The 27,911-nt window shown below is 41.5% G+C and overlaps 1 protein-coding gene and 1 long non-coding RNA gene across 4 annotated transcripts in view; one reads left to right on the forward strand and one right to left on the reverse strand.

The window, feature by feature from the left end:
- Positions 1-16: 16 nt before the first annotated feature.
- On the forward strand, positions 17-1,611 carry LOC119011095. Of its 2 annotated transcripts, XR_005072121.1 has the most exons (4): positions 18-87; positions 374-581; positions 691-850; positions 1,099-1,611. It is a non-coding gene; the product is annotated as an uncharacterized LOC119011095 (long non-coding RNA). The 2 variants fall into 2 exon arrangements; XR_005072120.1 differs by having other exon boundaries at positions 17-87; positions 691-1,611.
- Positions 1,612-3,698: 2,087 nt separating this feature from the next.
- Positions 3,699-27,911, reverse strand: part of LOC119011073 (unconventional myosin-Ic-like) — a 60,310-nt gene continuing 36,097 nt past the window's right edge. For both annotated transcript variants that reach the window (XM_037083895.1, XM_037083904.1), the window contains 31 exons: positions 25,751-25,906; positions 25,456-25,571; positions 22,722-22,920; positions 21,736-21,816; positions 21,215-21,394; positions 20,119-20,217; positions 19,090-19,200; positions 17,909-17,980; positions 17,485-17,604; positions 17,115-17,188; positions 16,396-16,501; positions 15,287-15,367; positions 14,854-14,945; positions 14,520-14,614; positions 13,925-13,971; positions 13,640-13,720; positions 13,016-13,121; positions 11,537-11,654; positions 10,569-10,682; positions 10,317-10,393; positions 10,150-10,218; positions 9,954-10,038; positions 9,691-9,850; positions 9,155-9,238; positions 8,973-9,066; positions 8,814-8,869; positions 8,599-8,734; positions 8,438-8,508; positions 8,215-8,312; positions 8,002-8,101; positions 3,699-6,418 (listed from right to left, as the gene is read on the reverse strand). In XM_037083895.1, coding sequence (XP_036939790.1) covers positions 6,392-6,418; positions 8,002-8,101; positions 8,215-8,312; positions 8,438-8,508; positions 8,599-8,734; positions 8,814-8,869; positions 8,973-9,066; positions 9,155-9,238; positions 9,691-9,850; positions 9,954-10,038; positions 10,150-10,218; positions 10,317-10,393; positions 10,569-10,682; positions 11,537-11,654; positions 13,016-13,121; positions 13,640-13,720; positions 13,925-13,971; positions 14,520-14,614; positions 14,854-14,945; positions 15,287-15,367; positions 16,396-16,501; positions 17,115-17,188; positions 17,485-17,604; positions 17,909-17,980; positions 19,090-19,200; positions 20,119-20,217; positions 21,215-21,394; positions 21,736-21,816; positions 22,722-22,920; positions 25,456-25,571; positions 25,751-25,906 — 3,105 coding nt within the window. In that variant the 3' untranslated portion in view covers positions 3,699-6,391. The remainder of the gene's footprint in view (positions 6,419-8,001; positions 8,102-8,214; positions 8,313-8,437; positions 8,509-8,598; positions 8,735-8,813; positions 8,870-8,972; positions 9,067-9,154; positions 9,239-9,690; positions 9,851-9,953; positions 10,039-10,149; positions 10,219-10,316; positions 10,394-10,568; positions 10,683-11,536; positions 11,655-13,015; positions 13,122-13,639; positions 13,721-13,924; positions 13,972-14,519; positions 14,615-14,853; positions 14,946-15,286; positions 15,368-16,395; positions 16,502-17,114; positions 17,189-17,484; positions 17,605-17,908; positions 17,981-19,089; positions 19,201-20,118; positions 20,218-21,214; positions 21,395-21,735; positions 21,817-22,721; positions 22,921-25,455; positions 25,572-25,750; positions 25,907-27,911) is intronic.

A 27,911-nucleotide genomic window follows, 5' to 3' on the forward strand; every position in this document is an offset into this window, starting at 1 on the left:
CGCGGCAATGTTACATGTGTTGTTTCTCAATACTGGGAAATCGAAATGTTGGGGAAACAGCTGTGGGAATGTTTGGGCACGGCTGAGGTGAGAGGAATAACAGGACACAAACACATTTACTACATTACATTCAACTGTGCAGCTAAATAATCTCTTCATAAAAGGGTTCCCGTTATTATTATTATTATTATTATTATTATTATTATTATTATTATTATTATTATTATTACACAAACAGAATGACAACAAAACCACTAAGAATTCGGCAGTATAATGGGATATGTCAGTGTTTTTATGTTTTATGTTTACTGTGTTGTTCAGTGTAATAAACAGTGGATACTCTCCCTCATAAATAAAGACAATTGTTATTTAGGCTTGTGCAACATCAGAGCCGTGTTTGTTGCAGCAGAACCACCCCGGGAGCTACTTCCCTGTGGTTCAGATGGTCCCACTCTGACCTGAAGCCCGAGTCCTCCTGGAGTCAGACCCACAGTGGGATCTTTGTTCTGCTCCGTGCATGAGCGCTCAGCCCAGTGACGCCCTGATCCCTTTGCTTTCTCTGCGCCACACATATCTATAGGGTTTGTATAAGCGCCGCAGCCGACACCTACAGCGTAATGAGGGCTGTAAATCCACTCCGTCAGCTTGAGAGGTGACTCACTAGTTTTCTTCAAAACTTCATGTTCCTAGAAACACAGGAGAGGAGGGCTGACATGGTCCAGTGAGAGGGACAGAGAGAGCACAGAGGAGAGAGTCGCGTCGAGGGCGACACCTAGTGGACACTTCTGATACAGCCAGCGTGTGGCCTGTTGTCTCTGCACTGATGGACATGACGCTGCATCCTATGGGGGTGAGTTCAGGTACTGTGGGACAGTTTTTCAGTACATAGCCTAGTAGTCTCATACAAAAAACTGTCTGGAGGCCTCACATTTTTATGTTGGGATAGAAAGAGGATGCACTGTGTATCCTACCATGACCCCCCTTCACTCAAACAGCATGTTCAGGTGGTGTGGGGTCGTGCACCACTGCAGTGTGATCCAGTACTTCCATTAACAGCCTGAACAGAAAGTAACACGCTGCTGCTTATGCACTGTACAGCCTCCATGTAAAGACAGACCCGCTCTGATGATGTCAGACCCGTTCAAACCACTGGTTATTGATCTGCCGGAGGGACTGTTGACAGTTCTCTGAGAAAACTGGTCAGGAGGGCCAGCCCTGTCCTGGACTGTCTGCTGGACTCCACAGAGGTGGTGGGCAGGAGGAGGATGTTAGCCAGGCTGACATCAATCCTGGACAGCAGCTCTCAGCCCTGCAGCAGACTGTGGAGGCCTGCAGCAGCTCTGTCAGCTGCAGACTCTGACACCCAGTGTGTGAGAAGGAGCCACCACAGATCATTCATCCCCACAGCCGTCACACTGTTTCACTCAAGCACTGCCTGAGCAATTACTTTCCACTCTCTGGTTTGATTTTTGTAAATATCTTATTGTTTTTCCTATTCATTTACTTATTATTTCACTTTGTGCATATTTGTCGGATTCTTTTCCCTGCACATCTCCAGCTGTTGTCACAAGTGAATTTCCCCTTTGTGGGATAAATAAAGTCTATCTTGATCTTAATCTTAATCTTAAAAATCATTGGATGTAAGTAGGGGTGACTAAATCTAGTCTTTCTTCACATTTCAGGTGAACAATGCTTGACTTCACTTCTTCAGTTTGACTGCATCAGGAACTATTGAGATAGTGTCTGACCTCAGGTCTGCTGCTGTGTGGCCATTTGATTATACACACATTTCTTCTTCTTTCTTCTTCTTCTTTTTTTTTTTTTTTTTTAGATATGCTTTACAGTTAAGCACAAAACTGGGAACATGAAAACCGTATAACTACTGTAGAGTCACATCAACAGCAACAGGGCCTGATTTGGTAATAAAGTAGGGCTGACAGCCATGTGTGTTGAAGTTTGAAAAGCAGAAAGGACAAAAATGCAGAAACAGGGCCAGACAGGTTGAAACCTATAAGCAAGCTTTAATGAAAAATCCCAAATCCAAAATATGAGCAACTAAAGGCAGACAACTAAATCAGAGCATCAAGATTAAAAACAAACAAAGCAAAGGATAAAACCAGAGTAACTAGTGAAATCAGGAAGCAAAAGCAGTAAAAACACTACAGGAAGACAGGAACTAACTATCCAGTAACCAAGTCATGACTCTGACGTCCCTTATCACATCAGGTCATATTGTGCTTTAGTCATGTATAATCTCAAACATTTTAATACATAAAGGAGTCCACATGTATTTGACAAAACGTGCCTATATATTGTGGCTTTGCTTCAAGAATATATAAAAAATATAATTAATGTAAACTTTTATAGTATACTGGTTATATATTCTAATATTCATTTACAATGTATCACGTAAAATAAACTATGCATGTATTACTACATTAGAAGTAATGTATGATCAGTGGCAGGAGTGGTTCTATTTGTCAATATCTAGAGAATATATCATCAGATACAGTCAATAATACACTGCCAGTACTTCACTGGAGTTTGACGATTTCAGAAAGCAAGTGAAGGTGTCAGAAGTCAAACGGTCCTTCTCAGTGTCAAATCATGGCTAGACTGAAGGTTCATAAGTGGTTTGTGTCTGTAACAGTACAATGGTGCAGAGCAGCTGGAGCAGTTGTATCCAGAACAGGATCAGTCAGAGCCCAAGTGACCACGACATCAGATACACAATTTGCAGAACTGACTCCACCCTGACCGAGGACAGGTACCCCTCCACTCCTCAGAGACATGCTACACCCTCTGGGTTGTACCTTCGTGGAGAAGGATTCACACTGCAGCAGGATAAAGAGCCCAAACACACCTCAACGCTTTGACACGTGTGTGCACATCTAAGTATTTTTATTTACCTGCGTTCAGCACATGTATATATCTAGATATATTATATATTAACTGTACATAGTATATCAAATTGTAAATGAGTTATCATTGATTATTATTAATGACTGTGTTGTGGAGAAGGGGTAGGATTAAATAAGTGTATACTGCTTTTTCTCCACTCCTTTATTATAATTGGAATATACTTTGACAAATAAGCATAATAAAATGAAAAAGATATTATAAACTAGTTAAACTTTTTGTTTGGCTTTCTCATGTCCCATATACATTTGCATTGATCTATTAATTCACTCCAAGAAGAAGAAGACAGGGGAGTCCTGACTGTCACGGATGTTCCTCCTCAGCCCCACTGAATAATTATGGTTGCATTTGAAGGAAGCCGTGTGCCGATAAGCCGATAAGCTTTGTGGAACAATGTCAAGTCACTCTGAGATAAAAGTTAGCAGGTTTTGCTCAGACATGTGGAGTCCATGCCAGGCTGAGTGCAGGCTGTCGTTAAAGCAAAATAGGGACATAAAAAATACTGAGACGTTCTGAAACTCATGGACATTTGTTTTTTTAAAGATTCAAGTTCTCACTCGTTTTTCAACTTGTTGAGCTGTTATCATCAAATGCAAACAGAAGTACTTTGACTGGATGTCTCAGGCTTTCGGAGCCTACTGTATGTGTGTAAAGATTCATCTAATATCAAACACAAGCCTCTGTCAGATTTTCATATCAGTGTTAGTGTTGTGACAATATTTCCATTTTGTGATTTCATACATGTGACTGCCTTAATCCAGACTCTCGCATCCAGAAGCTTTAAGACTATTATTGAGTTTTTAATATTGAAATATAGGGTACAACTGTTACATTAGACACAAGGACACAGACAGCGGAAGAACAGAACAAACCACAAACAGCCATTCATCAGTTTGCATTTACTATTCAAATGTATTCAAATCTTTAGTATCTTATCTTTTAGTGTGTTGGCATAATTATACATTGGTGTGGTGCATACAGTAAGTCAGGATCGATAACAGGAGTGCATCTGTAAGTCAATAGATAAACTTTAAAGGATTTGGTTTGAGTAAAGCTTATACACACAGAGGGAGGAGACCTTTGGGTGCTGCTGGGAGAACATTCAGAAATGGCCCGACAAGACTCTGCCACCGAGGTATTTCTTTCATAATCCCACACAAATCGGCTGTATTGCTATTCGACAAGGCACATGGACAAGTTTGTGTTAACAAACAATACTAGAAGCTTTTCTCTCCCAAAATGTTTTGCAGCAAACCTCACTTGGCTTGAACCTCTCATTTATAACACAGAACACAAACTGTACAAACAGATCGCCCTCCAGAAAAACAACATGACAATTAGAAGCGACACAATAATATCATATAAATCATACAACTGATAATCACTAGAAATCAACTAGGGTCTTTGGCTAGTATATCTGAAGTGCAGTTGCACAGTCCTGCCTCGGCATATTGCACCCGCCTTGCCACCCACATGTATGTCACTGAGCAAGGTTTGGAAAAAAGAAAGAAAGGAAAAAAAAAAAAAAAAAATCTTGGAAATATTTTGGAGCTTCTCTCAAATGTTCAATCACTTTCAGAATCAGTCTTTGGTCTGAGTAAGAGAGAAATGTTTGTCTACAGGAGGCTCTCAGCCTGAAGCACTGTGGTACTTCTAGAAGGATGCACAACTATTTTACTCCTACCAAGATTTTAGAGTCATGTGACAACTTAGAAGCTTTCTCGGAAATGTTCTGTTACACTCAAAGGAGCAAAATTCTGAAAAGAACTATAGATTTCTGGCTCTATGCAACAGGATTAGACATTTTGGGGAATGTACTAATGTGCTTTCATGCCAGAAACTTAAACGAGGATCCATATGAAGCAAGCTTACAGCCAGGAAACAGTTAGCTTGGCAAGACAAGTGGAAAAAGCTGGCCTGGCTCTGTTCAGAGGGAACACAGTCTGCCTTCCAGCACCTCTCACTCTACAAATTAACACACTTTGTTTTGTTTGTTTGATTTGTAGAAAACCACGTGTGTCAGTGCTACCTGCTTCTCCCTGAACTAAGCGACGTGTCTCCTGGCTGTACCTTCCTATTCACAACAGCTGAGCATGGTGTCACACACATTTACCAAAATGTCACTGTTCCTTTAAAAATGTCACACTTAAACAAACATCTTGACATCACACAGCTATTAAATCACTGTTTTTGACTTGACATGCCTCGGCTGAACACAGTTTTGAAGTACAGGTTCAACATTTATGGCCTCAGATTGTTTTACTCTCACATTTCAAATGTAAGACATAGACTTGTAAAAGTGGAGAGATTTTTTTGGTTATCAGCGCACAAAAAAAAAAAACGTTTTAGGCTGTTACAAAAATATAGTTGACACTCAGCCAGGTGTAGCCATAAGACCAGCTCTGTAATAGTGAGGCAGAAGCTCCAGTTCAGAGGAAATGCAGCCAAATGAGACGGCGGGGTCAAGTCAGAGCGGGTTACGTCGATTCAAGGAGGAAACATCTGTACAGGAAGCTGCTGCTGGAATAATGTTGGTTATCTACACTTTTATCTAACTCGACTCATTCTCCTGTGAGTGTCATGGTTTTCATACATCAATATTTCAGCTCAATCTATGAATAAATTAGTCAAAGAGGAAGGCACGAGCACCTGGGATCAAGGCAAATGACTGCTGCCTTTTATCATCTTTCTTTGGCCTTTCCTCAGCCACCTCTCACGTACTTTGTTCCTTTTTGCAGTATTTCCACTGTATGCCGTTTATTTAATGTAGTCAATCCCTCATGACAAGCTTCATTCTACAAATAGATTTTGGAAATATATAGTACATTCAGCTATTCTTTCTGATTTAGCGAGCCACTGTCTGACACTACCGTGCCAAGGCATCTCTGTTTGACTGACGAGTTATTCTTGTCCAGTCCCTGAACCTTTCAACAGCTATCCTACATACTGTCAGCCTTCTTCTACACACCTTCATGCCTCAGTACAAAGCAATCCGCCCCGGTTAGAAAAAGTAGTGTCAGTGTGACGATCAAGCAGAAAGAGCAAACAGGAAAAAAAAAGAGGCAACAGACAACAACTAACCCTGATTTTCATCAACAACAATCCCCTTCTTCTCATTGTGGCCTGACACTTCCCTCGTCGTTCTCTTGGTCATGTCCCCCCCCCAAAAAAACACAATAAACACACATGGTGCCAGAAAAATGCACCAAAATATTTGTTATTCCTTGGCCTCATATATAAAATCAGAATATTCAAACAGCAATAGTATTAATCCCAAAAATATTATCTATAAACATAAATATATCAATTAGTTTTGCTGGATTTGTACGTATTTTAATTGGAAGCATATGCCACCCATGTGGTGACAGCTGGCGTCTGATTGGCTTAAGCAGAGCGGGGTCTGCGGTTGTGTGATTGGAGGATGGGAGACGTCAGGAGGTCTCAGGGTCCTGGTGCGTGGTCAGAGTGGCCATCATCTGGAGTTCAGTCTGGGAGCAGTCTGGAAGACACGCAGAGGAGAGAGACAGGACGTCTGGTCAGAGGGCGACATGATGACGTCTGCTCTTTAGACAGGAGCAGCACGAGCTCCAGTAAAAACATGCCTGAATCTAATGTCCCCATTCACAAATCATCTCAAATAACACAACACCGAAAGCTTGATTAGTAAATAAAGACTTATATTCAAATTCAATATTAACCAGCTCGCAACTCATGAGCGACATTATGTGTTGTTTTTTGCAGTCTGTGTGATTTGGGGCCCACATAGACTCTGAGTGCAACACCACGGTTGGTAACTGTTAAATACAAATGACAGAAACCAATGATACCAACTAAGATTCTGTTCCATTCAGCTCAGACAGAGTCATGGTGTTGCTACTGTGCATGTTGGCTCACTAGCAAGTCACTAAATGTAACAGCACCTTCATTAAACCTGTGTTTACCTTTCATGTCAACATGGCTGACGTGAATAAAGGTCTATTTGTGAGACGTCATTTAGGTGCTGCCAAGAAACAAACTCATTATGTCATAACAACATTGTGGCTTGAAAACACGTATCTTGAAATAAAAGACACCAGACCATCCAGATGATTTTTAAGCTGTTATTTTAAGGTAAATACTGACATAATGTTACTTTAAAGATATAAGAGCAGCATTAACTGACCACTAGGTGGCAGTGCAACATGCTGTCATCATAACAGAAGATTCTATCATCCAGACTTCATTTTGAATGGGGAAGGTTTACATGAACGCAGTTTCAAGAGTTTCACTTATTTAATATTTGAGATTTTATTTTTGTCTGCACCAACTCCTGAGGAAAATATCTGCTGCTAAACACTCCACTATGTTCTCCGGCTGGATGCTAACTTCGTCAGCTTGCTGTTCGGTGCTTAGCAGCTAATGTATCTGTATGTGTCTGACAAGTTGATCAAATTTATTTCTCTGAACAAAGCTTCTTGCTCCTGGGAAAAAGTTGAGCAGACTGTAGTTTGTGGCCCATAAAAACACGAGGCTAACTAAAAGAGGCTCAAATGCCCTGTAGATAGCCGTAATATGATCCTTTGTTAAAGAACACAGCTTTAAACAGCATCGCAATTAGGGCTGCAAAATCTTCATTACTGATTAATCTGCTGATTGGGGAAAATGGGGAAAAAATGCTCATCACAACTTCCCAGAGAACAAAAGTGAAATGTTTAAATTGCTTCTTTTGTCCAAGACAACAGAAAATCCTCAAATTAAGAGTCTGGTACCAGCAAATGTTTTGACATTTCTGCTTGAAAATGACTGAAACAATAATTTGTTTCAGAAAATAGTAGACAATTTTTTTTCTTTTAATCGACCAATCGAATAACTGACCATTTGTTGCAGCTCTAATTGCAATATATCAACTAGTAGATGCTGCTATCAAAAATCTTTATTGTTTTTACTCATAACTTGATGAATTAAAAAGGCACATATCATGGTGATCAGCATAAACATTAACATTATTTCCAAAACTGCTGTTCTATCAGTTGGGCTTGAATAACAAAGTACAATCAAATGTATTTACAAAGCAGAATAACTGAGGAAGATAAGCACACTCACCACAGACAAGTGTCCATTCTTCGCCTTGGCCACCAGTAGTTCTGATCCGGGGGTGAAGTCTATGATGCCCTCTTTCCCCTGACCCACTGTAAACTTTATACTGGAAAAGGAACACAGGAAGAGTTGGACACTTTCTGCCTGGAGATGCTTCAGCGTGTAGCAGCAGTAATAATCATAACGCCAAGTGTATGTTTAAGTGTTTCTGCTCCTCACCTGCCCTGGTTGATGTTGATGTTGTTTACTTTGTCGGAGCAGATGGCAATCTTGGTCAGGGTCTCGATCACATGGTCGCTCTGCAGAACCACATCTCCCTGTGAACACACCAGCAAACAAAGTCACTTTGTGAAACAAGTGAAACATATTTACATTCATGAATAGGTATATTACTTTTGGTTCATGTATAATGATTTAGTGTAATACGCCCATGTTTGCTCACCTTCTGTTTGTTGTCTTCACTGGGCACATGCAGAACAAACAAGCCGTCGCTGAGGGAGCTGACTGATATACCTGCAGGGGGAGGACAGTTAATATGAGGACTGAACCCAACACTGTCCACATACATGAGAAATAAAGAAAAACTGGCGGTTGCCTTCTAACCTTTCAGAGCTCCATAGTCGATGCGCTGCTTGAGTTTGCCCTCCTCTACGATAACAGCACTGTTAGAGGTGAGCAGCAGCTGACGGGAACGAGGTTTGTAACCTTTCCTGTCGTACTTGGTGACTGGCACTGCGTACTGGGATCAGAAGGATGAGGGTCAGATAACTTGATAAATACACTTACAGACAGCATTGACTCTTTGTTTTATAACTAACCTTCATCTTCTCATTGCCCAGAGCCTGCAGAACCTTGGGATTAATGTCCTCTCCATCTGAACAAGATAGGACATGCTCTTAGAGTCTTTTACACAGTGTTTGAAATGAAGCCTGTACGAGTTTCACAACGTTGTTGTCGGAAAAATGCGCGAGTCTTACTGAGTCTTGTGCTGACAAACAGTTTGGGCACACTCTGTGGGTAGTTGTCCTTCTTGTCCTTGAAGATCTCGCTGGCAGTCATCTTCTGCTCCATCTATTCAGACAGATTAGATTACAGTGAAGCAAATCTGACAGTCAGATTACAAATGCTATGTTGTTACTGTTGATGGAAGAGTATTCACCTGGAGCTTCCACTCAGGACTGATCTTCTTGCAGTAGCTCCACACCATGTTCTGCATGCACAGCTTACGCAAATGCTCTGAAGCCTAAAGGCACAGAGAGAGCGTTTAACAAACAACGCTATTCAGTTGCACTTTATGGAGTCATAACACATACTGTTAGTAGTCACTGTAGCAAGTGTACTGTTTTTTTCTTGCCGCTTTTATGGATAACATTTACATTCTAAGTCTCCTTCAAAAGGTGGATAAAATTAGAGTAATTTTTGGTTTAAAAAATGGAAGTGATGCTGTGCAGAGCGGTGCTTCTCTTCTGAATGAAGCCCGTACAGGGTGAATCATAGTAGATCAAACAAATCAATATTCCAGTGCACACCAGCTTATGATTTACACCATTGTATTAACTGTGTATGACCTCAATTAATGGTTAAGCACACAGTCAGCTGGATCAAAAGACTAAATCGAATGCACTCAAGTCAAGTGCACTCCAGGTTGAACTAAGGGTGTGTGTGTGTGTGTATAACAACTTGATTTATCCCCACCTCAGTGAGAGCAGCAGGAGGTGTCGGCCAGCTCTTGTCCAAGACGTTCTTGGGCAGGTTCTTGCGCAGCTTCATGAGGAAGGAATAGCGCACGTAATCCAGGAAGTACTCGTTCTCTGGACAGCGCTCCTTGTGGCGGTAGATGAAGCCTTTGATGAACCTGAGGATGAGACCAGGAAGGGTATATAGAAAAAAAATGAATAAATGAAAAGGGTTGACAAAATCTTCACGTATTATCTCCTCATCCATCTGCTGGTCTGTACCTGCGGATTGTATTGGCAGCCTGTCGCCTCTGCTGGGCCCGCCTCCTAGCCAGGATCCCCCTCCACCACGCCTGGATGGCGATAGCTGCAAGGTAGATTACATACATAATGAAGAAACACACACAAAGACATTGTTGTACCTGATAAACAACCTCTATCGTGACATCAGGATGAGAACATGCAAAAGTTTTTTCACCTGATTTTCTAAGTTTCTGGTATTTGGACTTCTGGCTGTATCCTTTCCATCCTGCCTGCAGTTTGGTGGCTGTGGGGTGACAAAAACAGAGGAACCAAATGGTTCAAATATGTGGCGATGATAAAAAGTGTTGGTCACAAATCATCACTTGTGTCCGAGGCTCTCACCAAGACTGTGTTTCCTGGTCTCCAGAGCATCTTCGGTGGCAAATAAGGTTTTGGGAAAACGGATGAAGATTTTGGATCTAAAAGGTTGAGTTTAGAGTAACACATATTAACACATATTAAATCAAATTAACAAAATGGTTAAGTGCAACACAAATGAAGAGGACGCAGAGAGAAGATGATATACATCACAAAGCAAAGTTTGTACTTGTGAAAGTTGTGTAAAGTTTCTGTATACATTTGTGTGGCACTGACCTGCCAAGTTTGTACTCTTCAGGCTTGTATCCCAGGTGTTTGACCAGTGTGGCCACTCCATCTGACAGTTTCCCCTGCCAGTTAGGCCATGTGTCTGGACACAGGGACTTATACCTACACACAAACATAAGTGAATACTAGAGTACTACTACAGGAAGAAAAGGTTAACGAACAGAAAGATCTCTTTGAATCATCTTTTAAAGCATAATTCCACCAATTTTCAACCTTAATCTCTATCTACTGGAATTAAGTTAAAGCCAAGGGACTAGAAACGAGTGAGCCCCCTCAATGTTCCCTATGTCGCTGGAAAATCTGGCCTACTTCTGAGCACCAGTGACTGGCACAGCCTCTGCAACAGCTTCAACAGCTTTTAAGTGCTGTATCATAGGCAACTGGACATGTTTCAGTTTCTAGAAGATGTTTCACCCTCAAGAGGCTTGTTCAGTTCTAACTAACTGGAGGGGAGTTGCAGGCTTTAAATTCCGTGTGGGAATGTCCTTACAAAGTTGTCAAGGACATGTTTGAGTTCTATATTTCAGAGTTTTTAGGGCCACTTGCAGGTTGTTGATCCAACCAGGCCTTCATGTGGGTTACTAGGGATAGGTGAATGGTTGTTAAGCTGTCTGGGGAGAGAACTCAGTACTGCATTGTAGGTGGGTGATAAGAGATGTCGCAGGCCACCTCCTCTGTTCAAAGACTTGTGAAAGAATTGTGACCCCTTTATACTATTTGACTCTCGTGACATCGTTCTGTAAAAAAAAGGTGATAAGCCCAATTCCGTACTGCTTTGTAGGCAACTGCTCTTCACTTACTCATCAATCAAAATGCCCTGTATGATCATTCTTACTGTACTTCTCATTGTGACTTGTTTGTGTAATGCCTGACTAAACATGTCTGATGTGGATGTGGCATGGATCCGTGTGATTGAACTTTACTGAATAAGAAAAAAAAAAAGGTTTGTTGATCACCTCTGCAGGAAGACCTCGTAGCGCCGTCTGTAAGCAAATCCAGCTCTCCTCACCCTCAGATTCTCCATCAGCCCCAGATACTTGACCTGGTGACGGATCAACACCTCGTCGAATCGAACTGGGACAGGAGGAGCGGGAAGAAAAGAGGAAAGAGGGAGAGGTCAGAGAAAAATGTAAAGCCTGTTGGACAAAATGAACCAGAGAAAACCAGTAGCTGCTAAACAGCAGAAGTAGGAGGGTCAAAACAGAGGGACAGTGTGAAACTGACAAAAGGGCCAGTGTTGACAAAGGCTGGCCTGATATTCTGACGACCACACAGAGTTACACTCAACCAAAACAAACTTTTTGCTTGGAATTAGCCAAAGCACAGGATTAACATGATGTTTCTGGAAAACTATTAGTTTGTTGTAACTGCTAAGCTGCTTTAACTGTGTTTACAAGAACTGTTAAGTATGGGATCAACACATAGAATGAAAACGTCATTCCACATTGTGCAATCTCAAAAGCATAACTTCTAAGGTTAATAGGAAAAAAACCCTACTTAAAAGAAATCCTATCTTAGTGGCTCCTGATCAACTAATCACGTAACTTGGATTGGTGAAATTCAGACAGCAACAGTCAAGATGAAAACACCAAATTCAAACATCCAGGCAACAAAATATAATCAATCAAGCCTGAATGGAATTAACTGGATCTCTGTGCTATCTTATGTTTGAAAATATGTGTGTAAAATACAAGAGCAAGAAGTAATCCACTTATTGACTTGACCTAAAACTTTAGATCACAATTTGATTGACTGAATTAAAGTAATGTTGAAAAATGTTTTGTGACACTTTATCACATCCATCCGATTAACTTTATAGGTAAATAAACTTTACAGTTATTTCACCGTTGAAAAACAATGAAATTCTTTATTTGACTATAAATGTACAACTTATTTATGATGGCTACTGTAAAGTGTTACCCATACCATTTTTGAATGTAACAGACTTGAACTTGAAATTACCTTCTGGAGATTTCACAAAGGGACATTACAACCACAGAAATTCAGGCTTTCAGAGTAAAACATTTAGAAATAATTTGGTCTCATCACGCCACCGAAACCTCCTCCTCTCTGTCATTTGATTAGGTAACCAGTGCTAATGTCAGCTCATACATTTTTCTGCCGATACATTACTTGACAACAAATCCAACTGGGTTCAAAGTGTACTGAGTATTGAAGAGAAACTTTGATAAACCGGGATGTCCAACAAGTATGGAATCTTTTTCATTTGCGATCCTGATACACACACATCGTCACAATGATTGATTGTCTAATCATGACAAGGTTTTGGATTTCTGAATTGAGTGTTTCAAGTTTAAATTCCACATATGACAATTTTTAATACTCTCTATACTCACAACTGATTAGATATATGATAAGTCTGTTTTAGCCTTAATATTTGAGAAGGCACTTGAAAACAAGACTAGACTTCATACCTGCTTGCTTGGAGTCATTGGGCTTGATGCAGCGGACGTACGACGGCTCCTTCGACATGAGGATCTCCATGAGTTTCGCCAGACTGGCTTTGAACTGGGTGGCTGCCTGGAGGGGCAGACACAAAGACACAGAGAACAGATGAGGGCTGGTTAGGAAGGGATGAGGAGAGAGGCCAGAGGACGGGAGAGCAAGCTGGTCGGTGAGCGAAGGTAGAAACCAAAGAGGAGAAAATGGAAGCCCGCGGACAGAGACGATGACCTAAGAAGAGCTACGCAAGCAGAGGGTTGGATGATGCGACTGGCTGTCCAGCAGAGACTGAACACTAGGCCCAGTGTGGACGACTGGGACTTTTAACTTGCCAGCCTGTGACAGTTCCCTGTGCAAGTGCGTATGTGAGAAGGGCATACAAGTGTCAGGGCATTTCTCAGTAAGTGGGAGGCTGCAGAGAATCCCCATCTGACCGCCCACCCAACACTGCAGAGGGGAAACACAACACTGATTGTTTTACCATGGGAAAGTATGTTGGGATGTACGAGAGTGTGATTTACAGGAGAGTGGACGACGTGCAGAGAAAAACTCCAGGACACAAAGAGGGATGGCACACAAACAACAAGCTGTCTCACCGTTTCTGGGCGTTTCTTGTCACTCAGCTCCTCCCGGTCGAAACACTGGGTCAGGATCTTATTCTCTGACATACACATAACCTGCAAACAAGGACGGGTAGTGCAAATTAGCTTAGCCTATAAATGCTGTAGTGTGTGGCAGGTTATGCTACATTCTTTTCTCTATACAAATGAACATTAAATAAATAAATAAAATACACAAATGTCATTTCAATTTCTGAATCAGCTGTATAAATTTCAAACAATGTATCGCACTGTTCTACTGAAATACAGCTGTCCACTCACTTCTTTTAAGTTCCTGAAGAGCAGGTCGTTGTTCTTGTCCAAAAATCCTGAGAGAAGAGAAAAGATGGAATTTGAGTTTGACGCATGTCATGACAAACCGCTTCCACTAAGACCAGCACTACTTGTCTCATTTTCACTGTAAATGGCTGTATTTATATTCCAATCCATAAGACATGCCCACCATGAGACAGAACTAGAGTAAATCACAAACACAAACACGTCTTTACACCTTTATTTGAAACCGGTATTCATCTAATTTAGGTAAGAAGCCTCCCTGTCTTGTGCATGTATAATATTTTGAAAGTTAAAAAGGTCATAGTCTGCACCAACAGAAGCTCATCTCTCCCACCTGCTTGTGCTTTTAATTTGGTGACTTTGTGACATTGTACTATGTCACAATGACACATGTGCATCATTTCTGTCTATATTAGCTGTGGAAGTGAAGCTGAAAATGCGATAGAGCTGAATTTACAGAAACTCCCTTCTCAACGAGACAAAGGTATAAAATCAGCTAGTTTTCATTTGAAGACAGATTAAACAAATTGTGGTATTTGCATTTTTACTGGCCTTGTTTACAACACACACAAACACACACCATTGACATTGTAGTTGACCTCTCCAGCATAGTGCAGCAGTCTGAATTCGTCACGGCCCATTACCTTCCGGGTCTTTGCATCTGCCAGCTTGTGACTGCAGAAAACACACAAACGTGCACACACAAACACACACACACACACACACACACACACACACACACACACACACACACACACACACAAACACACAAACAGACAGAAACACATGCACACGTCATGTATGTACTGATACATCCAACAGGCCAACCTTTAACTTCTGTGAGACTAAACTGCTCTGGATACGTTTGTGGTATCACAGTATTTATACATCACCAGAGTAGGAATCAAACTAACGTGACAAAGTGCGCATGTCCTCCAACAGTGTCCTCCAGTTTCTCTAGGAAGGTGAGGTCACTGGCATCTCCAGGTCTCAGACACTCCTCGTCCTGTGATAGCCGGACAAAAAAAGTAGCATTCACTCATTCTTATTCTCTTTATAAAAGACTGTCCAAATATCATTTACATGAGCCAGACATAAAAGTAAAAGTTCATAAATTCATACTTTGCCGCTATACCTAGATTAAACATATCATTTATACCAATTGTTTGTTGTTGTTGAGGAGAGCCCTGGTTAATATACCTTTAAATGTAGGATTTTTCCTTTTATACACCTTAACTTGCCATAAGTTCTTCATTTGTTTCCACTTCCAGAATATTTAATAAGTGAGCTTTGTATTTCAGTTTCAAATCCTCTATAGCTGAGAAAAAGAGCAGTGTGTCTGCTCACCAGGATGGAGATGATGCCTTTGAACTTCTCCTCCACCAGATCACAGATGATCTTGTTGTCGAAGTACTGCACCGGCTCCCACTGTAGAAACACAAGCACTCTTCAGGTTAGAGAAAATAAACCTTACAGTGCAGACATAATGACTATAATGAAGACGTGTTTTGTGTTTTCTCATTATCCAAACTAAAATGAACTTCTGGGACATACTTCTTACCCAGTATATAAATCTGATACAATCACAACTGTTCTGGGCTATTTAATGACCGTGAAGTCAATCATTTGCAGTATCTCAGGAATCCTGGCACACAGACATGCTGCTCGCCCACTTGCATGTCAACACGCACATGAACACAGAGTTCCAGAGGGTCAGTGCAGCACTGTTAGGTTACGTTAGCACTAACAGCCACAGAGATGACAGAGAGTGAAACCCACGGTCCTGATGCTGGATAATAATGGGCTCTTTGAGAGGTGAGTCCGAGTCCCTCCCACAACCTGCTCTCTGACCAGTGCATTTATATTAGACTGAACACAAGAGGCCTTTGTTCCGAAGAAGCAAAACAAAACAATGTAAAGTCAATACATATACATAAGGCAAACACGGAAGGGAGCAACTAGGGAGATAATTCAAGAGAAGAGTTCTTATATTTCAGTGGAGATCTCTTTTAAATAAGGGACACTACAACTCTCACAATAACAGGGTTAAAGGGATTAATTTCTAATGGTGCTGCATCATCTAAAAATATGTGCACTTAGTGTAAATCACTTCGATGGAGAGCCTCTGTGAAACAGCAGAGGGATAAATCAAATTACAAATTTCACATTGAAAACTTCAGCCACGCAATTAGGAGCTCTTTGCCAAGCCTAAACCCTGGCTGGGGGAGGAGAGAGGGAGTGATAATGGATGCTGCTTACAAAATGACACAAACAGTTTGAGAGGCAGTGATGGTGGATCACAAGGAAAATAACAGCGAGTTGTTTATCCACATTATTCCGTTCACAGAATTCAACTGTAAGTGCAACTTGGGATGCATTCATATCTGAAATTAACAAAGTGGGTGGGTGTGGGAGAGAGATGGGACACCAAGGGAGAGGAGTAAGTGATGTCTGACCGTGATGCCTTCAGCCTCGTACTCCTCCTGCTCTGACTTGAGGGTGAGCTCGATGAAGAGCTGCTGCAGCTTCTCGTTACAATAGTTGATGCAGAACTGCTCGAAGCTGCAACACACAACAACAAACACACAACTGAATGGAAAGAAACACACACGTCAGTGGTTGTCTTGCTGATTCAGTGGGTGACTGATCTTTATTCAAAGACTAATATTACCTACGTACAGTGGTGTTACCTTAATAAGTACTGGAGTCATTTGAGGGATCATTGCAAAAAGTGTATGGACAGGCAGATCTATCAATATTGGAATGTTTTACTCCCTGTTAGCATCCTAAAAGTCAGCTATCAGAGAGTGCGTAATTCACAATAATGGTTACGTAGGCTAAGGTTAAAGACTGACCTTAAAATAAAGTTTTACAAAATTCTGGGCACAAGTTCCACTTACAGGGAATCTCTGGAGCTTTCAGCTGCATCTCAGTATTGGACTTTACTTTGGCTGCTCAGCAACCAACAGAGCAAACTCCTGCAGCTAATGATGAAGGTAATGATACGCAGCAGAAAGCTCCAAGAGGTGGACCTCGTGCATGATTAAAAAAAAAAAGTTGTTTTTTAGTGTTTTCCGTTATGTTAAGGTTTAGATGGATAAATACATGCTGAAAACAAACTATAGGTAGGTTAGAGTACCGTAAGTGTTCATGTTTCATATCATTAATACTGTACCTGTTGTTCTGGAAGACCTCAAAACCGTAGATGTCCAGCAGGCCAATGACAGAGTAATTCTTAAAGGAATCGTCCTGTTGGAGAAAAAGAAATAAAGTCATCTCTTTGTCTATTTGAATGGAAAACTCTAGTACACATACAGTCTTGCGATAATGATAGGAACTTAAAATCATTACACATGAAATGGTTTCAATAGTAGCAACTACCAAGTTATATAGTGTACATCCACAAGGTGGAGCTGTGCCACAATAGATTGAATGCTCTGCTCTACAGTGTTGACAATGTTTGGCTTTACTGTGGTTAAGAAAGTCTGAGTGAAAATGTATCAAATTAGTGGAAAGTGGACAGTTATTTCTATGTGTGACAGTACCGTATATGCCAGTGAAGCATTGATTTTGTTCACCAGCCATGTGAAGGTGCGCCCGTACACTGCCTTGGACAAAGCATCTCGAGCTGATGATGCTTGCTCTAAGTTCAGAGGGCTCATCAGCTGATGAAGAAACACACACACACACACGCACACACACACGCACACACACACACACACACACACACACACACACACACACACACACACACACACACACACACACACACACACACACACACACACACACACACACCAAACAAAGACCGGCAGAGAAAGACGTTAACAGAGTTAGACAGAGTTCAGCAGCTACAAGTTACAATATAATTACACTGGACCAGACGAGACATTACACAGACAGGAAAGCTTTGTATACAAATGCTTATCACACACTGACACTACAATGGGAGTGTGTCTCCAAACCTACCTCCTCTCCCTTGGCAATTATCTTCTTGTGTGTGAGTGCCTCAGTCAGCACTGTGCCATTCACCCCTAACAACTGGAAAAGCACAACAACATTAGCACATGTCACAGCCTGACAAATATGTGATCTCAAAAACAGACAGACGTCATGGCTACCAGCAGCAGTGACATCCTGTGTAAAGGCTCGCTTCATTATGTCTGAGACACTTTTGACGACAACTGATGCAGGAAGAAATGGGGGATTTTTCTGAGAAAAGTGTTGCCACCAAACACCCACACTTCTTCAGCAGTGTGCAGACTATTTAAATCTTTACCAGCATTTGAAGGATGGGTGGATATATGTATGCTATAGAAATTGGGTGGAGTATTCTTGGCTAGCTAAATGGAGAAGTGACCAAAGTTAAAGAAACAGAATCATAGTTTAAATAGATATCTCAGGGGCACCCCAGTAGCTCAGTTGGTAGGAGAGGGATCCCATGTATAGATGGCCTTGTCCTCGCTGCAGCACCCCAGGGTCCGAGTCTGACCTGTCGCCCTTTGCTGCTTATGGCCCCCTCTCTCTGATCCCATTTCCTGCACCTGACGTCCTATCAATAAAGCAATGACAAGTCCCCTCCCAAAAAATAAATATTTAAAAAAATGTAATAGATAAATAGAGGAAATTTTTAGCAAAAGATAATTGGTAAACAACTGAAATAGTAAGCTAAAAGTAATGGATAAAGGGTTAAAAAATACGAAAAGTATTCGACAAATTACTAAAACGTCCCTTGGCCAGACTAAACCAGCCAAATTATTGTCTGTAAAGTTTAATAGAGTGCTTTTAAATAATAGTGGGTCAAGCCAGTGAAGGGGTAATTGAGTTCTTCTGGCAAGGCTGTGGAGCACCAGACGCTGTTATATACATAACACCTATGACTCTGTTTTATGCCTATCCATCCATGTTACCTTGTATAAAAACACAAACGGCAACTGTCAATATGTCATCCAGATTTCTTCTCTGCTATTGAAAGTGTCATAAAATAGAGATGTTACACTCTCTCCTAAAAGTAGTCTCTGCCCTCGCTGAGAGTAGGAAGCTTCAGAAATAACTTTCAGGGCTTCTCCTGAGAAAAATCCTGAGATGAAAAACCTTTCCTCGCTGGCCTGTTAGGAATCGTTATGAATCTGCTTGGTGCAGCATCTTACCCTGGCCAGGTACTTTATCTGTGTGTCAGAAGTGATGCAGGCATTGCCTTCTTCCCCGCCGTACTGCACATTTCCCAGGTGAAGCACACTGGCGATTATGTTCAACAGCTCCTATGAGGAGAAAACACAGAGAGTGCAGGGAAGGAAAAATTAGGACATGAAAAAGAACATGAAGGATAAACAGTTACAAAGAGGTGGAGAGTGGGGACAGAGGAGGACAAGGAGAAGGGAGAGAACAAAGGTGAAGATATGAGAGGCTGCAGCACGATAAGATTATACAGATCTGAAGTTACTGCCGAGGCTATCTTTATAAGAGACAACATAGATAACGGCAGCTTTGAATTAAATCAGGTTAAGAGTTTAACAGGACAGAAATGTAGCAATGTGCTCATCACATAACAAACCAGAGCTGCACAAACTCACACCTGCTCAGCACTTGATCAGCAGTGTGAGATCTAAAAAGCACTGGCAGTAAGCCCAGACTCATGAACATGGAGCAAGACTCCCACGCTGAGCACAAATAAGTTCTCACCATATAATAACAGCCACAGACACAGACACACACACAGCACTAGCTAACATCCACAGTACAAGTCTGAAATGGAAACAGCCTCCGGCCCCTCAGGCACATGGAGTATCATTGCTGTTCATCGTGAAACCTGTGGTAAAAGCTGTTGTATAGCCATTAATATACATAGTGTGGGTACAAATGTTTATCACAGGAAAAGGCTGCCCCAAAGTGAAAATTCAGTCACTACCACAGGCCGAATGACATCTAGTTCCAGTTCAGTGGAGAGAAGGCAAACATCTCTATGGCCAATATTTCCCAAACTTGGCAACTCACACCAGCACAAACTAGATGGCTAAAAAGCACTACGGGTAAGAGGAAAAATATGGATTATTGATTTTGGCGTGCACTGTCCCTTTAAAGTTTCTTCCATGCAGCATGTACGTGCATCATCCCACACCTCTTTAGGTGACAAAACAAAGAGTCTGGCATTATCTACAAAGCCTGGATTTGCTCCTTACCTCAACATCGTCCTCGCTGAAACCAATCACGGTCAAAGCTTTCCTCACCACCTTCCAATCACTGCGATCGTTGATAGAGCTCACTTTGGGACAGTTACCCTATGGAAAACATGCACGCACGCACACATAGAGAGACACACACGCACGCACACACACACACACACACACACACACACACACAATATTTATCATCTACTTAAACTTCGTTCCCAGTGAAGTTTTGAATAGGTCAAGCAAAATCCCTGAATTAGTTGATGTGTAAATAGGTGTTTACATGTGAAGTAAACACCTATTTGTGTGTGATGTAAACACCCACTTGCACAAACACACATAAGCTGTGTTTTTTCTCAGGAGCTGTTGGTGTGAGTGTCTGCGTGTGTGTTTATTGAGGGGAAGGCTCAACTAGCGCCTTAAGGCAGATCTGCCCCCTGAGGAAAGCTCCTCTCGCTGTGCTGAGAGTCCCTAACTGAGAGCCTATTAACCAGAACTCCCACTGGGATACACGCACGCACACATGCGCACACGCACACACACAGTGAGTGAGTGAGTGAGTGAAAGATTTACTGCAGCTCTTTTCAAGGTATAGCTGGAGAATTACTTCATTAACACTTGACTATGGATTTACACAGTTGTAGCTTTTACCCAGACAATACTGTCAAAAGTGACGTTACAGAGAAAGTAGAAATCCATTTGACTTATCTACTTCCTCTTCTTCTCTAAATGTATGTTTAGGTTCATGTCATGGACACCAGTTTAAAATAAACTGATAAACTTTTTTTCAGAGAAATGATGTTCTGGCTTTCATTTCTGCATGGAGGAGCATGGCACCTTTCCATGAGCTTTGGCTGCCATTGCCATGGAGATGAGGCAAGTAGGAAGCGTGAATCATAGCAGTAGCAAACTTAAAACTGTTTTAAATGTCTACAGGCTTGTACCTTTAAATCTGTATCAACGAACCTGATATTCTTTCACAGAGTTCTTAATATTTTGCATTACATTGTCTATGAGGACAAATTAATGGGGGTTTCATTCAGGAACCAATGGCTCCCAAAATAGCTTTGCCAATTTTTATCTCTATTAAGTGCTAAATTCGTACTTTGACCAGGTACTGGTACTGCTGAGGGTTCCTCTCCAGGCCCAGGCGCCTCAGCAGATCCTCCTCCCCTCCCTCGATCAGCTGGTAAAAAATGTGAAAGTTCCTCTCCCCGTGGTTCTGGTGGACAACGCGGGACTTCTCCAGCAGGTAGTTGATTATGTGGCCACCAACGGGGGCACCCTGCCGACGGGATAAAGGCCAAGGAGGGCGGGAGGAGTCAGGGGAAGAGAAGGAAAGGGTGAGGCTGGGGTACTGAGGTGTGATGCAGGGTTGATTTAACAAGCAAGTATGTTTTGTAGTTCATGTATAAAACACATTTTGAGTAACCATAAAAAAGGGATACAGGAGGGAGAAGTGAACACAGAGTGGTACAATACAGAAAGCACATTTACAATGTTAATATCACCATGCAATACAACTGAGTCTGGATTTACTGGTTTGTTTTGGGAACAGCACTTTTATTTCTGAAGGAACACCATGTTTACCCTAACCCAACAAGTAAATGAGACCGTTGTGCTCACCTTGAAGTCAAACTGAATGTCCATGTACTTTCCAAAGCGGCTCGAGTTGTCGTTACGCAATGTCTTCGCATTGCCAAAAGCCTGGAGAGAGAACAGAGTGGGTTAAAGAGTGGAAAGAAAGGAGAGAAAGGAAGGGAGCGATGATTGATGGATCGGGAGGTAGAGCGATAACATAGATCAGAGAGGAAAAGTGTGATACAGGGAGGGTGGCAAATGAGGCGGAGGTAGCAGTGAAACAAAGAGAAAACCTCAGGTATTAGAGTCCCTGCAGTTTTTGTCTAGAACAGTAGCACAGATTACAGGGCACAGTGTACACTCACACACAACAACACATCTGGAAAGCATCTGTCAGGGACATGCCAGACATCAAAACAAATGCCCCTATAAACTATAGCACCTCTCTTGAGGTTTCATCCTCCTGAACACTGAAACACTGACGTTCTACCATTCACTGTAGCAGTTCAACTGAACAGCAGTGACCAAAATGTCAGAGTGAAGATGCTGAATAGGAAGAAGCTCCAATACGATCCAGAATAATCAAAAGAACTACATTATACCCATCACAGTGGAGGGGAACAATCCAAATGATTTCTCCCTCACTGAGTCAGTAAACATGCTGTATGATTAAAACAAAGCAACAGTTCATATGAACATTACAATGACAGATTTCTGCTCTAATAAATAGATAAGAAGACATTAATCATGATGGTTTGACATGTTGTACTTATTTTGACCTCAAAATATTAAACTTGGCAAAACTTATCAAACACTGCTGACAGGTTGACATCTTGCATGTAGTAAAAAGCAAAGAGGGGCCAAATGTATCAACAAACTGATATACACTATCCATCAAACCAAATTATTACAGCATCAAACTTCTTTTTGGAACGAGCACCAATTTTTTTTTTATAGCTCAACACTTAGCATAGTTTGTGTAAATCCAAAACACTTAACTTCAAGATTACGTAAGTGCTATGAAATCTCACCTCCAGCACAGGGTTGGACTGCAGCAGGCGGTCTTTGACGGTCTGCACCTGGTCGCTGGCTGGACAGGTGACGGCGTAGTACTGCAGGATCTTCTTGGACGCCTCCGTCTTCCCAGCACCGCTCTCCCCGGAGATGAGGATGCACTGGTCCTTTCTCTCTGTCCTCAGGGAACGGTATGAGTTGTCTGCCACTGCATAACTGGAGGAGTGGAGTGAGAGACATGATCAGACAGATGTTTAGAAGAATTACATACAAATGGACAACAAATTTGTTGTTAAAGCAGGCCCTGGACCACAAAAAGAGAAACATTTGATGCAGAAAAGAAGAAATCTGTGAGCTAGTAAACACGGATGTAACCAATGGAGGTTTCAAACTTTTAACAAAAATCAGCTTTAGAAAAAGTTTGAGTTTAGTTTAGTTGTCATTGTTGCAGACTGCTACCAGCTGAACACACCTCCTCTTAACCTCCACTATGGTGGCTGTTAGAAACCCAAAAGGCCTTCTCTTGAGCCAGCATTTGCTTTGTCTTTTCTGAGTTATTGTAGAATCATGGCAGTCGAGCATGAGGAACTCAATACTGGTAAAAGCTTTGACCATTTACAGCTTTAATGCAAAATCACTGTTTGCACTTTAAACAGATGAGCGATTAAACAAAAGAAAAAGTCCAAATTAAATGTTTATGAAACTTGCAATAACTATTTTTTTTTCCAACCACTTGACAGAAGTTGAGAGAAGCCGTAAACACAAAATTGACACATTACCACCTTAAAATATTGAAATGGTAAAAAAAAGCAGCATATTTACAGATAATACAGAGCTACAGTATGTTACCATTGTTTTTGGTTCTGTTATAGCCACTCTACTAATTTCATTCCAAATGTCACTCTCCTTTCAGCTATGTTTACAGTCTCCACCAATTCCCGAAAAAAGTATTTGGTTCTGTCGTGTAACTATTACCAGCTGGTCACTGACTCAGTCTACTGTTTGGCACTGTGAAGGTAGCGTCCAGCTGGTTTCAGACCTTTTTCTCTGAAAACAGCTGCCTGCTGCAGCTGGAAACAGCACTATTGAGAGCGGGAACCACAAAAGTGAAGATCCTGTGGAACCATAAGAATGAGCTGAAACAGGATAAAAAGCTTTGTAGAATTAAAGACATCTGCAGAGTTGGTGATCATTTGGGTTTCTCACTACAAGTGACTCTTTTATTAAAAAATAGTTGGGTATTTTTCCATCAGCAGTTTTGATCCAAAATTACATAAAGGGTACCAAGAGTCAATAACAGTCGAACTGTTGTCACATAATCAAAAAGAAGAAACAGTATCCATTAATATCAGAAACTTTCTGCTCAACATTCCTGAACTGAATTGAATGAATGAAAAGGGAAAACAGGTAATGATGTTCTGTTAAAAAAAGCACTTAGAACCTCTCGGAAAATGTGTGTTTCAATGCAACACATGATAGCATCTTATGGTGTGTGAACATGGAACAAACAGTGAATCATGAAGTCTAGAGTGGAACACAGCTTGTTTTAGTTACAGGATCATTTGTCAGCTATCACCACTCCTATGTTGTTTCAGCCTCTTTGGACACATTTCTGACACCAGACTAATTGCTGCAGAAAACCACCAGCTTGGCCTTAGCTGCATCATACTTTATGTTTGTGTACAGTATGAGTGTGATATGGTGGGGGGGGGGGCTGGGGGAGGCGTCAGGTTCAGGTCAGAGGAATTCCCTCTCAGGGGAGGAAACCTCTTGCCTGGTACCATCCTTTGCTTACTTTTCTTTCCACCTCTCCCCTCCTGTTTTCTCTCTCTAACCCTCCACTGCTACTTGCCAAAGCATATCTTTCTTTCAGCAGAGGGGGAGAAAACATTTGACCCTCTGCTCAAGTAAAGAGAGAGAAAAAAATACCAGTGGTTAGAGCAGGGAGAGAAAGAGCTAGTGAGGGATGAAATGTTACGATCACGCCACTTCAGGTCAGAATAATGTACTTGATTGTCTTGAAGCTGACCTATAGGGTCTGGGAGGATGTAACAAGGAATCCCGTGAACATTTCTGTGGCAACCTTTCAAACAATTACTCGGCCTCATGCCATGACATCTTGCAAACAGTTGGGCTGATAAAGGACAGTAAGAGCATGAGAGCATTGCGTAGCTAGTTGACTTTGCGAGAGTGGCAAATAGTCACTCGAAACACACACACACACACACACACACACACACACACACACACACACACACACACACACACACACACACACACACACACACACACACACACACACTGTGAGAGCATGAGAAACCAGGTGCCACATAAGTTAGGTCCTCCTAAGGTGGAAAATTTCATAAAGCATCAATGGACTCTTTCTGTTAGGGTGTTGGAGCGAAAACAAGGCAACGCCAAACATGTTGTCCACCATGAATATTTAGCTAATATTAACAAAGAACTGATTTCATTATTTCTTTCATCTTTCATTCAAGTATGATGCTGCACTCATGGCCAGACATAAAAATTAATTAATTCAATATGAGATTGCCTGAATGGAGGCGATTGCATATTGTTTCTTACAATTGTATGTTGTGACAGATTATCAATTCAAACCAGCTTCTCTCTGATTTCTGTCTTTCACAACTTTTAAGCAAGTAATTTGGCTGTAAGTAAGCATTAAAGTATTTTTCAGTAAATGTATAGCTGGGTTGCACAGTGTAAGGTGTGTATACGCTGTGCACTTACATGTGTGGTGAGACCTCGTAGAAGTTGACTCCACGGTATCGCTCCATGTGGTTCTTGGTGTAGATCTCCAGGTCCTTGTATGGGTTAACTGACACCAGCACTGAACCAATGTATGTCTGGTAGGAAATAAGAGCAAATTGCTAGCAATCATTATATCAATGTTTATGTTACATGCATAGTGTTTAAAGTGCCTGATTCAGTTTAATATGATTTTTGTCAAATATCCAGCAGTGGCCAGGCTTTAATACATAAACATGTAGTTAAACCCCCCATTCTCCTCACAACTCTCACTCACATAGATGAGGTTCTCTTTGAAGCGTTTGCGCAGGTTCTCTATGAAGGCAGCCTCGCTGGTGAAGTTCTCCAGCAGGACAAAGTCCTGCACGCCCACCCGGTCTCTGGCTGTCAGGGCGGACTCCATCATAGCCCGCACCCCGTCACTAGCCACCACCTAGAGGAGGACAAGTAGGGAAGAGTGTGGGGTTAGTGACTGAATATAATAACATAACCTATGTACTGCAAAACCTCATTAATCAGACACTGCCTGTCCCACGCAAGGGCAAATTGAAGAAATGATGAAGGGAAGGGCTGTAAAACACCAAAAGCTACACATCACACTCACATTATCCATCCTTATTAAGAGTTAGAAAGAAAGGAGAGGACTAAAATTACAATCATAAATCAGTACTGCTGCTAGTAAAAAATGCAAGTAAAAGTAGCAGTACTACTTGTGTTCGATCAATAGATGTTGGATGTTAAACAAGTATGCAAGCATATTTATACTTAGGGAAATCAACTGAGTGTTCCATAGTTTACAGTCCGTCTCTTTGAGTCTTTTTGCCATAAAATTTAAAGGAGACCTTTTGTGCTACTTCTTTTCCCTTTTCTTCAGTGTTTTGTACAGGTTCTTGTGTATGTAGAAGGTTTTGGAAGTTAAAAAGTCCAAAGTCCACACAAACGGAAGCCCACTCTCCCACAGTGCGTCAAAAACATTTGCAAAATGTATTCCTTTATTCAAGGTAAAAGTCAAGTTACCGGAAGCGGAAAACATGACACATCCAACTGGAGACACGATGAATAGTGCTGGCTCAGACGTGTGAGAGCTGACCAACCAGAGCAGACTGGGTATTTCAGAGGGGGGTCTTAAAGCAACAGGATCTAAACATCCCCCTCTGTCTGACACATTGTGTCACATTGACACATTGTGTCAGACAGAGGGGGAATACATACTGCTGCACAGGACAGCATGATAAAACTGCTGCATTTGTCTGAGCATTAAAGCATGTAAAACTATTCTAGCAGTAACCAAAAACAAAATTATGAACCTGAAAATTAGCATAATATTTCTCCTTTGAATGTAGGATGTGAGCACAGATTATCACCTGTCATCTGAAATCAATCTTCATTGACATATAACTGGTTTTCTTGTTTTGTTTGTTTTTTCTGAACAAGTAAAATACAACTTCTTCCTGTTCCATAAGCTACAATGGAGCACTTTCAGACCAATGCCATGAACCACCGTTTGAAGTTGAAATGACATTCACAGACTTCACAATGATTGACACATAAACAAAACATACAGGTAGAGAAGGTATGATTGTATATCGTCTCATGTTCTAAACATTTGCCTCTAAGTGATGTTAACACCTCTAAAAGTTGAAATGAAGCCAAGCCCAAATGTGGGTGGGAATGTAACACTTCAGCCAAATTTCACCAAGCCCCACACAGGATGCACGTCTATCTAAAAATATACAGCATGAAATTTAAATCAGAGAGGAAGTTAAATTGCAACACTTACATTTTTAAGATCACCGAAGCCAAGGAAGCCATTTTCTAGAATAGAGGACTGAGTCTTACGCATAAGATTGCGAATGTCACTTACATCCATGTTCAGCACGTACTGAGGCTGGACAGAACTAATCCAGCTCAATTTGTGCTGGAGGGTAGGGACAGGGACGAGGACAGACAACACACACACAAAGTACAGCAGGTGTTGTTGTTGTGTTAAGCAGTACAGTAGTCTTCGACCCCCAGGAGAGCATAAAGAAGAGATGGAGAAAGAAAGAGAAGGGAAAGCTTGAGGGAGGAGAGAAGTTATTAATTAGCACTGGGTGAGACCAGAGGGAAAAATACATAAGAGAGAAAAAAAAGAAAAGAAAAGAGAGGAGATGGGTGCCAGGTTATGACTCTAGTCCTGCACCATTGCTCCATTTAAAGTCTTCTGGAAAGTTAACAATACTTCCTGACATTCCACACAGGAGTGCCCCAGACAACACAACAGAGCCCATTAAATCACTCCACTGCCTGTCCTTTCATTGCACAACAGACACCAACACACAACATCTTGATCAGATTTTACACAAGTATGCATGAGTATGTTTGATCCTGGGGTTCAAAGTAGAACTGCAGTCTCCCATGGAGCTTCATGCATAGGCAGAAACAATGGGACACCAGTG

Source organism: Acanthopagrus latus, chromosome 2 (genome assembly GCF_904848185.1).
Source record: "Acanthopagrus latus isolate v.2019 chromosome 2, fAcaLat1.1, whole genome shotgun sequence".
In the NCBI taxonomy this organism is placed as follows: Eukaryota; Metazoa; Chordata; class Actinopteri; order Spariformes; family Sparidae; genus Acanthopagrus; species Acanthopagrus latus.